The following is a 12,279-nucleotide window of genomic DNA, read 5'->3' as shown; positions in this document are numbered from 1 at the left end:
GTTTGGTCGGCTTTGTAAATCCAAGAGGGAGGTCCCATCCGGCGATCTCCGGGAACTACGCGGGAGACTACGCGGGTTTTGTCGGCTTTGTAAATCCAAGAGGGAGGTCCCATCCGGCGGTCTCCCGGAACTACGCGGGAGACGTCACCCTAAAAAAAATAAGTTCTGCTGCCACGATGGCACGAGGCTCCGGACACGCTGGATGTTCTGCAACACACCAAACCTGTCCCAGCGTCACGTAAAGGACAGAGACGTTTTTCGGAGCTGCGACGGGACTCCGTTATTGGGCAATGGGGAAGATAATAATGCAAACCAGACAATCCATGAGCGAGCCTCTCCAACCGCGAGTGTACCGCTCCCCTACTGTGGTGGTGTGGACACACTGGGTGCTGAAAAGCTCAGCAAACTGATCACAATACATGATGACATATTAACCACCACGTGGCAGAAGTCACGGAGCATTGCCGAAGCAACCAACTCAAAGGGCTGAAGTGTAAAGCACGCATACAACACCTTCCCTAGTGCCCCCCCTCTCCCCTCCCGCCCCACCCCTCCTTGCTACAAGATTGGGGCAAAAGGGTAAGGCTGGAGTTTGCATCGTTATTATGATCATGGCTGCCTGATGAAGGGGTCCCTTATGGCTCCGAAACATCGCTAACCTGTACGTGACAAAAGCCCACGCTGAGCAGTTTTGCTGCGCCGATGGCACCCATTTCTTGGATTGGTTGACAACGGCGCCATCCGTTGTTTTTCGTCATTGCCGCACCCGCCCAACTGCAGGTCAAAGCACCGTGTGGAGTGTGCCTAAAATCATGTCTCGTTGGAAGGTTTTCGTTCACTCCTCGGTGTCCGCCGGAAGGTAGGGCGACGTGACGGCGTGCTCCTGCGTTATGGCCGCCAGCTCCTTCATGAACTCGGTGAAAATAACCGCGCAGTACACTGCGTTCTTGACCCGCAGCGCCTCGTTCTGCTTTTCCGCCGACGTCTTGAATATGGATGTGCCGGACAGAGCGTGCAGGACCTGCCCGTCCCGGACGTGCTGGAACGCCATTTGCGCGGCTTGCCTCGCTCGAGTCGGGCTGTTGGTGTGACGCAAGATCAGCTCCCCGATGGACGGCTTGCGGCTTTTCACTGCGGGAGACAGAAGATATCTTGTGAGACTCTAGCCTATGGTGTGAACTATATTCACATATTCACCTATCCCACCTCAACCTAACCACTGAACTATCACGTTCTCAAACAATTCCTCCCCACACAGCTCCCTCCTCATGTATCACTTCCCCCTCCTCTTTCAGATTGTAAGCCCTCAGGGGCAGGGCCCTCCTTACCATCTTGTCTGGAATTGTATTGTAATGTCTTCCTTATATTGTAAAGCGCTGAGCAAACTGTTGGCGCTCTATAACTCCTGTATAATAATAATAATATTGCACCCTACTAGTCCTTTCTGCTACCTTTATTTTTACCTGGTGATCCCGCCACAGTGACACACTTCCTGTCAAAAGGGGAGACTGTACCATACTTCTATGTAACAGCTTTGTCACCCTAAGACAAGACTACAGAAAACCTCCCCCTCTTCTCCATAACATAGGGGCAGATTTTCTAGCGTCCTCCCGTCACCCAAAGCTCAGTATTCAAACTAGCGTCCTCCCGTGACCCAAAGCTCAGTATACCGCGAGCTGCAGCTCGCGGTATACTGAGACGCCGCAGCCGGGACGAATCCCGACATTACTGTCGAGATCCACCCAGTTGCGTGAGTGACAGCTGGCTCTGCCTATCTAGAGGCAGAGCCAGCTGTACCCGCCCCCTCCTCCGTCCGCCAGTCAGCGCTGGAGGATCAGAGCGGGAAGGGGGGGAATCTCTGCAGGGAGCCGTGACAGTCACGGCTCTCTGCAGCGAGTGACGGTATGTCTTCACACACTTCCCGATCTATTGAGCCGACGTGTGACGGTTTCATTGTCACACGTCGGCTCGAACTATGAGGATGAGTGAATATCACTCACCTCATAGTTCTCCTTTAATCTAACAGGAAGTTAGCTGTTCTCAAGATTTTTGACAAGTACAACAGGTATTTTTATTCACTTATTATATATAACAAAATACTTTTTATTGCTATATGTAACAGGCCAAAGAGAAACAATTAGCTGACGTTGACTATGAAGGTTTACATACTTGAAGGAAAAAAAGATTCAGACTTCAGCAAATAAGATTTTTGTACTCAATGCAAAATCCTTTCCTTGAAGGCAGTTGAGGAACACATGAAGTCATTTACTGTCGGGTTATACTGCCACCTGCAGGACGATTGGACACTGGCAAGCAAAAAAAAAAAGGCCAGTCCAGGTAACCTCTCCTCTACCCAGCATGGCTCAGTGTGCAGCAAGCAGTATGATCGTAAGCACAGAGGGGTGGGACCTGTGTACCTCAATAGACTCCAAGAACTGAGGGACACGGGAAGTCATTATCATATATTGTTGGAATGTCGAAAAACAGTTCAACAGAGGGGTAGGGCAAACAGTAACAACCTCTCACAGGTCCAACACAAACCAGGACTGGGCACTGCCAGCAGCCCAAGAGCTCCTTGAAGGACCAATATCAGAATCTGACTGCGGATAAGGCTGACCCCCCCACTGCCTGATAGGGGCACCTTCCAACGAGGGAGAAGACGTAGAATCAACTTGATGCCCAAGACCACGAAAAAAAATGGTCAATCAATGAGGAATGTTTTGGCACAAGGAAGCACCGAACCATGGACCAAGGCCTAGTAGCAGGGCCCCAAGCTTTTCCTAACCTGACCCCAAAGGGTTGAGAAATAAGGAACTCTGTGCCTAGAGAGATTGAACAGACAACCACCTCACCAAGTCAATACTTACCAGGGAACTGACTAGTATCAGCAATCAGTGAAGGGAGTGAGAATGGTTTGTGTCCATCTAAAAAACTCAGAATGTGATCCCATAAAGTCAGAATGACTAAACGGGTAAGCTGCATGGAATGCACCCCAACAAAGGTAGGCCGCCGATGGAATGTAGACACCTAACCATAAACTGGTGAGACGGATTACAACACTGATGGAGCTGAGGATTAAGCTAGACACATTCTCAGCTTTATGCAAGAGGCACCTCTGGGGTGAACCCTAAGAGGGATCCTGCCTAAAAAAACAATCCTGCCTAGCCTAATTCTCAAAGTCAAAGGATGACTCTCCAAATCCAATGAAGCAACAGCATCCATGAAACAAGGCACATGAGCCTTTTCAGGACAGTGAAGAATATTTGCCTGGCTGCAGCCAAAACAGGCCTAACCTTGGGTTGACAGGTCCCACAAAGTCACTGAGGCATTCCCTTGTTACGGTCAGAGGATATATGCAGCAGAAGACTAGAAGACAGCCCCAGGTGACACTAAGCCATCCCTCTGCCGTCCTTCATCTGCAACACAGGGTCTGAGACAAACATTGCTTCATGAACCTCTCCTCCATGTCTAGAAGCTTGAGAGATGAGCATTTCCCTGGCTAATGGTGAGGGGCATAAGGCAAACATGCTGAGGAGCCCTCTACCGAAAAACCATGTTGGTTAACGTCACCTACATGTGACACAACACTAGAGGTGAGCTGACACAGGAGATAGAAAAAAAAAAAACCTAGGATGAGGTGACCCCCAAGGGGTAGGGAAAGATCTGGTACTCTATGTGGTGGGTGAGCAGCTGAAGCTTGCCGGTGGCAAGGGACTAGCCTCTAAACCTAAAGGGGTGCTCTCTGCACCTGGATGCCTGAAGGGCCAATTACCCAAGGACCCACAAAGATTACCAACCACTACCCCACCTGGAAAAGTGACGGCACACTTTCATGCTAAAAACGTCTCGGAGGGCTAAGCAGGTTTCTGGGTCCGTGTCTTGTGGGCTGCCGGAGAACCAGGCTTAGAGGGTCTGGGGAGGCTTACTAAGTGAAGGTGAAGGATGCGGCTCTAACAACCCTTCTAAAATGTTCCTATGCGGAGGCAGTTGAATGCTCTGACCTCCACTGATATCCTTCATGGTAATATCAAGGGTAGGTCTGAAATGAGGGTGTCCTTCAAAGCCCAAGTGAGTCAGGTGCTCCTTGGATACATCTGCCTCCCAGCGCTTTAACCAGAGTGCTCTGTGCATCAGTATGGACAACAGACCTATACAGGACACAAGCTTAGATGCTTCCAGCAAGCCATCACAACTGAAGCTTAGTGCACCAGATGTTCTATCAGAAAAGTTTCCACCACGGCAGTGGATAGATCTCTTTTGAGAGGTTTAACCCATTGCGACACAGTTTGATAGGTTGAGGTCACAGAACAGGAAGAGTGGCAAAGCCTGCCAGCAAAAACTGGGTGTTAAGTCATTCTCTCCATAGGTCAGAAGTTGGGTAAGAACGCTTTCTACTGGTCTAGTAGTTTCCCTGTTAAGGTGGGTCACTGGCAGATCCACAGTGGGTATAGACCACTGTTGGAACAAGCTCCCTACTAAAGGGAAACAGAGCCAACAAATGCCCAGGTGATGTCTAGGACCCCTTAGGGTGCTTCCAAGGAATACCTCGAATAGTGTGTGTAGGGGGAAAGGTCTTTGCAACTCTAGGGCTCTGAAAGACCCAAACTTGGAGACAACAGGCCGATCCTCCATATACAACAAAAAGGGCCGAAACAGCATCTTGTACGTTTGAGTCAATGGCAGAAGACTGTGATTCCTCAAAAACTCTAAATCTCATTAGAAAGAGAATATGGGGGCTCTGAATCAAAGATGGTCACTGAGTGACTTTTCGAGGACTGTGGGAAGATCAGGAATTGACTCTGCAGGCAAAAGGAGCAGAAGCATACTTACAGTCTCTAAGGTCAGTACCCACAAGGAATTGGGTGAATCTGGCCACAAAGTCTTGCGTGACTGCAGAAGAAGCCCATGGCAATAAGGAAGGGGACTCTGCCTCACACCCTGGGGGACTACGATGAGACAGATGCTATATCCATATGGTAGGAGGATTCCAGACGTAGAGTAAATATTTGAGGAACATTTCGGAGAGGGTGAGCTGCGGTCCCCCATGGCAGTGGGATCGCCTCTCCTGTGTCTAGACAGTTATGCTGTGACTGTGTTGTGGTGATGCAACTCAGCTCAGGGCACAAGGCAAGGCCTCAAGTACTCGCAAACCGAGGCAGCTGGTAGCGGATGAGTCTTAAGACCGGAGGTGACTGAGGTCACTGTAGACACGCAGTGGAAACAGAGCAGAGATCGGAGTTCCATGTGGCCCCCAAGCTTTGACCTGACCCCAAAGGGTTGAGAAATGAGGAAACCTTGTCCCTAGAGATTGAACAGACAACCATCTCGCCAAGTCCAGACTTGCCAGGGTCACTGTAGACACGCAGTGGAAACAGAGCAGAGATCCGTGTTCCATGTGGCCCCCAAGCTTTGACCTGACCCCAAAGGGTTGAGAAATGAGGAAACCTTGTCCCTAGAGATTGAACAGACAACCATCTCGCCAAGTCCAGACTTGCCAGGGTCACTGTAGACACGCAGTGGAAACAGACCAAAGCAGGAGCAGCTCAAGACACTACTTCCTCAACACTGAATAGCGGGAAAGAGAGAACACCTGACCCAACGGATGACATTAGCACCCAACAGTAAATGGCTTCCTTCATCTGAAAGCATTTTTTTCCTCAAGTACCTAAAACTTACCGTACTGTATATAAACTTCAACTACGTATGCAGCTGTAACCCTCCCGTAACCCTCCTAAGAGTTTAGCTTTAAAGACCAGTAAGGGAATAGACTGGTCAGTAGGGGGGCGTCACTTACCCAGAGTGTCAGAGCGGCGAAGGGCAGGGACAGAGTTTGTCCCTTCACTCCAGTCCAGTTTTCCTCGGGCAATCAGAAACTTCTTTGCTTTAAAGAGTAGTGTGGGGAAATCCTCCTGAGAGGCTGCAAACGCTTCAATCTTATTCTTCACAGAGCCGAGTACCTGCCAGGGAAGGGGTACACGATGAGCAAAGCTGAACAGAATACGGCCGACATGCTGAAAACATTTTATAAGGTTGTGGCATATATAATGGGCAATCATTTTAGACGGTACACTTGGTATATCTTTATTATTATTATTAAAAATGTATTCAAGTTCCTGAACTATGAACAGCAATGTATCTTATTTGTGTATCACTCGGCTGTAGATCCTCCAATCATCTCTAAATTGGGGCTGACACTGTCCTTCCTTCTGGAGGGGGGCTACTTGTGTTCCCTATGGTCCCTGTGTGTGTTGTAAAGTAGTCACCGCTCCAAGCTCGCTCCCGGGATGGACTACAATCTCAATACAAATTAATAAACTAAACATGAGATTGTAGTCCATCCCGGGAGCGAGCTTGGAGCGGTGACTACTTTACAACACACACAGGGACCATAGGGAACACAAGTAGCCCCCCTCCAGAAGGAAGGACAGTGTCAGCCCCAATTTAGAGATGATTGGAGGATCTACAGCCGAGTGATACACAAATAAGAGACATTGCTGTTCATAGTTTAGCTTCTTGAATGTATTTTTAAGATACAACTCCTGAGTTTAGTGTCGGATAACACAGCCTTACAACTAGGGATGCACCGGTACCGGTTTCTCGGTATCGAGTACCGATATTTTTTTCCCCGGCACTCGCCAATACCGATACCAGAAGTCCCATTAAGGAAGCCAGGAAGCGTGTAAAGACTCGCCACCCGGCTTCCCAATTAGCAGAGAAGCCGTCTCCATGCTTCTCATCACTAGATGACGAGAAGCATGGAGCCGGCTTTCTGGCCAATCAGTAAGCCAGACGTCGTGAAATGACGCGGCGCCCGGCTTCTTGATTGGCCAGGAAGCCGACTCCATGCTCCCTCGTCATCCAGTGATGAGGGAGCATGACGCCGGCTTCCGGCCAATCAGAGAGCCGGGCGCAGCGTCATTACACAGCATCCGGCTTCCTGATTGTTCCTGAACTAGCCAGCTGCTGTAGGGATGCACCGATGCCGATACTAGTATCGGTGCCGATGCCGAGTATTTGATTGGGTACTCGTACTTGCCCAAATGCTCTGATGCCCAGCCCGATACCCGAGCTTCTGGTATCAGGAAGCCGGTCAGCGAGTCATTACATGCTGCCCGGGTTCCTGATTGGCCGGGAAACCGGCTTCCTGATACTGGAAGCTCGGGTATCAGGCTGGGCATCGGAGCATTTGGGCGAGTACTCACCCAAATACTCGGCATCGATACTAGTATCGGCATCGGTGCATCCCTACTTACAACCAATCAGTCCGTACAGATGCAACAACTATCACTTCTGGAAAGGCTGCAAATGGTACTGAGCAAACCAGGAGTGTACCTGCCACTGCATATGGGAACCGAGTTTACAGCCAGGACAAAAACAATCGTCACTTACACGTTTCAGGGCCTTGTCCCTTCATCAGCGTTCCCCCCTGTATACCCTCTTGTCTTGCTTTACTCTTACTCCCGGTTATATATGCATTTGCATGCATGGGGAACTTGCAAGAAAAAAAGCAGACTGCTGTACCTGGAGTGGTCAGATTTTGTGGTTCAGAGGCACATTGCACGTGTTTATCAATAAATTAAAAGTCAGACAGGGTCATAGCATGAACTCCTGGGGCCATGAGCTAGCACAGAGAAATAACATAGCCCTGTTTCCGGCCCAAAGCCTGTGTAGACTAGGCCTAGATCAGAGGAGAAGGATCCCACCTGCACCAGAGACTTGACGCTGGGCTGGAACACCATGTTGGTATTGAGCAGGAAGGAGCGGAGCAGAGGCTGCGGGTGACAGGCCAGCTGAGTGATGATCCCCGTCAGCAGGAAGTTCACGTACAGAGAGTTGGTGACCATGTTCTCCAGCTTGGCAAACAGGACGGCCATGAACGGCCCTGAGGAGAGAACACGTGATAGAGGTCACATCATGACAACGTGGGAAAGACGTTCTATGACACACGCTGAATGGAAGGATGAAGCAATACTATAATATGTAACATAAAGGAATCCTGACGTGTATTATATCACCCGGACAGATGTAATATCTCGCCACATTGCTTAATCATTCTCACAACACTCCCTTCAAGACCTGCGTGTATAATATCAATGTTCATTAGAACAATGTGCGTTCACTTTGTATATATACGAAATGTTACAACTCCCAAATAACCTTTTATGTCCAAGGTTGGAGGGAAATGGTCAGTGCATGGAGCGTTACTCTGCATTTCTCCAGGGCGCAAACATCCCCATAAACCGGCGCTTTCCACACTGCGGCCCTTTGATTGCCTTTAACTGGCCCTTGAGGTACTATTCCCTCCTACCGTCATCAACGATGGGGCACTATTCCTCCCAGTGACACCAATGATGGGGCACTATTCCTCCCACTGACACCAATGATGGGGCACTATTCCTCCCACTGACACCAATGATGGGGCACTATTCCTCCCACTGACACCAATGATGGGGCAGTATTCCTCCCACTGACACCAATGATGGGGCACTATTCCTCCCACTGACACCAATGATGGGACATTATTCCTCCCACTGACACCAATGATGGGACATTATTCCCCCCACTGACACCAATGATGGGGCACTATTCGTCTCACTGACACCAATGATGGGGCACTATTCCTCCCACTGACACCAATGATGGGGCATTATTCCCCCCACTGACACCAATGATGGGGCATTATTCCTCCCACTGACACCAATGATGGGACACTATTCCTCCCACTGACGCCAATGATGGGACACTATTCCTCCCACTGACACCAATGATGGGACAGTATTCCTCCCACGGACACCAATGACGGGGCACTATTCCTCCCACTAACACCAATGATGGGACAGTATTCCTCCCACTGACACCAATGATGGGACAGTATTTCTCCCACTGACACCAATGATGGGGCACTATTCCTCCCGCTGACACCAATGATGGTGCACTATTCTTCCCAATTACACCAATGATGGGACACTATTCTTCCCAATTACACCAATGATGGGACACTATTCTTCCCATTAACACCAAGGATGGGCAATATTTTTTCCAATTGCCACCAAGGATGGGCAATATTTCTTCCACTTGCCACCAATGATGGGACATTATTCCTCCCCCTGACACCAATGAGGTGCACTATTCTTCTTTCCTCCCACTGATACCAATGATGGGACACTATTCCTCCCACTGACACCAATGATGGGACAGTATTCCTCCCACTGACACCAATGATGGGACACTATTCCTCCCACTGACACCAAAGTTGAGTTCCTCTCTTTCTATCAAATGACATACTTATAGTCGGTGGGTCAGAGTGAAAGTCTGAGACTCAGCTCCCCTTTCAAGAACCCACAGCCCTGATGCAAGCAATGGGCTGACTCTTGGGAGAACTTATGCAAATACCAAAATGCCTTGATGGATGGATGGATGTCAGTCTGGAGACGAGGGGGTTCCTAGGCAGACTGCAATTGCATGAAGACCTCCCTAGGTCATGCCCACATCTTAGCGCCCATGGTTAAAAGAACTGAAATCTAATAAAAAGGGACGGGTCATGGACAGCCAGGCTGAAGAGGAAAAGGCTAGATGAGGCTGGACGTCCAGGGAATGAGGCGGGCTCTATCTGACTTGCTGCAACTTCTAATGCACATTGTGAGACATCAGAGTAAGCCATTTCAGGAAAGGACAGGAGAGGAGCCAGCACACAGTATAAGGGAAGGCCGGAGTTCAGCTTTAAATAAGAAGGGAAGTCTCACCGGTATAAGGCTGACTGCCATTCTGTGCTCTCAGTGGGCTGCTGAGGAGGAGGGTCAGCGAGTCTGATCTGCTCTTGGTGTTTTCAATTTCTCTACTGATGATATCTCCATCCTCGTCCTCCTCGGAAGGAATCCTCATGTGTCTCTCTGCTGGCTCCTCTTGTACAACCACTCCTCGCATGCTGTCCTCCATCTCCTTCAGCTCCTCTCCCAGCTTTTCAATGCTCAGATGAGTCCCGTTGGTCTCCGCTGGTGCACGGCCTAGAAGTTCGTCTATCAAGCTGTCTACAGACTCTGCCGTCTCCCACTTGGAGGACGCCCAGTGCTGCGGATCTCTGTGAGGGCCACCTTTCTCCTCTGGTCCATTCTCTGTCCCCTTTACCTGTTCCCCTCCCTCCGTTCTGGAGGGGCTGCTGTGCTCCACCGGTTCACGTTTCACTTTCTTCACTTCCACGTCTTCAGAGCGCCCAGGATGTGCGGCTGCCCTCTGTGTGCCACCCAAGTACCCCTGTTCCTCTCCCATGGAGCCATTCATAAGAACAGGCCCTGGATTACCATCATGAGATGTTTCTGTGAGTCCTCCATCTACCACCCCTCCCTGGCCTCCCACACCCTGTCCTTCATCCTCCTGTAAGCTTCTTTTCTTAGTCCTCGGGGTGACACTATGCCTCCGTCCCTCCCGCTCTTTGCTCTCTTGGGTTCTGGAGGAAGGGGCAGGTGGGGAGAAATAGTCAGGCGATACCGTGACTTCTTCTGGAGTAGAGGGGGAGAGGCTGCGAGGGCTGGGTTCCTCCCCGTCGTAGGGAGCTGACCAGACCCGGCAGGCCCAAGTACACCGGTCTATTCCAGCCCGGGCTTCTTGTAGATATTCTAAATAATTGGAATCCAACTCGGCCACTTCATCCCAAGACAAAGAACCATGCCGAGGACTTCCGAAGGTGGAGTCCTGCGAAGAGAAGCTGGAGGACCTCTGGGAGGGACTGTCAGGGGGCTGACGCATAAAGAACCCCATCCGTGAGGGGGTGGAGGGTCTTGGCACAGTGTTGACGGATGACATGTCAATGCTCGGGCTCCCATGAGCTGCAAAAAAAAAAAAACAGTGACATTTTTTTTCAAAAATTTGCTGTTTTTCTTAAATTGTCCCACTGTATAGATAATCCAAGGTCAGATAAACACAGCTTTCCGCGATAGCAACTGTCCCCACCCTCCTCCTCATATGACACAATGCTCTCCATCCTCCTCCTCATATCACACAATGCTCTCCACCCTCCTCCTCATATCACACAATGCTCTCCACCCTCCTCCTCATATCACACAATGCTCTCCACCCTCCTCCTCATATCACACAATGCTCTCCACCCTCCTCCTCATATCACACAATGCTCTCCACCCTCCTCCTCATATCACACAATGCTCTCCACCCTCCTCCTCATATCACACAATGCTCTCCACCCTCCTCCTCATATCACACAATGCTCTCCACCCTCCTCCTCATATCACACAATGCTCTCCACCCTCCAACTCATATCACACAATGCTCTCCACCCTCCTCCTCATATCACACAATGCTCTCCACCCTCCTCCTCATATCACACAATGCTCTCCACCCTCCTCCTCCTCCTATCACACAATGCTCTCCACCCTCCTCCTCCTCCTATCACACAATGCTCTCTACCCTCCAACTCATATCACACAATGCTCTCCACCCTCCTCCTCATATGACACAATGCTCTCCACCCTCCTCCTCATATCACACAATGCTCTCCACCCTCCTCCTCCTCCTATCACACAATGCTCTCCACCCTCCTCATCACATGACACAATGCTCTCCGCTAAAGCTGCGATCTCCACCCTCCTCATCATATGACACGATGCTCTCCACCCTCCTCATCACATGACACAATGCTCTCCGCTAAAGCTGCGATCTCCACCCTCCTCATCACATGACACAATGCTCTCCGCTAAAGCTGCGATCTCCACCCTCCTCATCACATGACACAATGCTCTCCGCTAAAGCTGCGATCTCCACCCTCCTCATCACATGACACTATGCTCTCCGCTAAAGCTGCGACCTCCACCTTCCTCATCATATTACACAATGCTCTCCACCCTCCTCATCACATGACACAATGCTCTCCGCTAAAGCTGCGATCTCCACCCTCCTCATCACATGACACAATGCTCTCCGCTAAAGCTGCGACCTCCACCTTCCTCATCATATTACACAATGCTCTCCACCCTCCTCATCACATGACACAATGCTCTCCGCTAAAGCTGCGACCTCCACCTTCCTCATCATATGACACGATGCACTCCGCTAAAGCTGCGATCTCCACCCTCCTCATCATATCACACAATGCTCTCCGCTAAAGCTGCGACCTCCACCTTCCTCATCATATGACACAATGCTCTCCACCTTCCTCATCATATGACACGATGCTCTCCGCTAAAGCTGCGGTCTTCACCCTCCTCATCATCATATCACACAATGCTCTCCACCCTCCTCATTACACGACACAATGCTCTCCGCTAAAGC

The 12,279-nt window shown here is 50.1% G+C and overlaps 1 protein-coding gene across 1 annotated transcript in view; it reads right to left on the bottom strand.

Moving 5' to 3' along the window:
- Window positions 1-771: 771 nt before the first annotated feature.
- The window catches only part of FAM160A2 (family with sequence similarity 160 member A2), a 52,445-nt gene continuing 40,937 nt past the window's right edge, over window positions 772-12,279 (bottom strand). Inside the window, exons 10-13 of the mRNA XM_018571651.1 lie at window positions 9,744-10,823; window positions 7,704-7,882; window positions 5,795-5,957; window positions 772-1,131 (exon numbers count right to left, since the gene is read on the bottom strand). Of these exons, the coding sequence (XP_018427153.1) occupies window positions 836-1,131; window positions 5,795-5,957; window positions 7,704-7,882; window positions 9,744-10,823 (1,718 nt within the window). The 3' untranslated portion in view covers window positions 772-835. The remainder of the gene's footprint in view (window positions 1,132-5,794; window positions 5,958-7,703; window positions 7,883-9,743; window positions 10,824-12,279) is intronic.

The sequence above is a fragment of the Nanorana parkeri genome, unplaced genomic scaffold (genome assembly GCF_000935625.1).
Source record: "Nanorana parkeri isolate BGI_ZX_2015 unplaced genomic scaffold, ASM93562v1 scaffold1799, whole genome shotgun sequence".
In the NCBI taxonomy this organism is placed as follows: domain Eukaryota; kingdom Metazoa; phylum Chordata; class Amphibia; order Anura; family Dicroglossidae; genus Nanorana; species Nanorana parkeri.
Note: the sequence above shows the minus strand (reverse complement) of the source record. Positions and strands in the feature narration are given on the sequence as shown.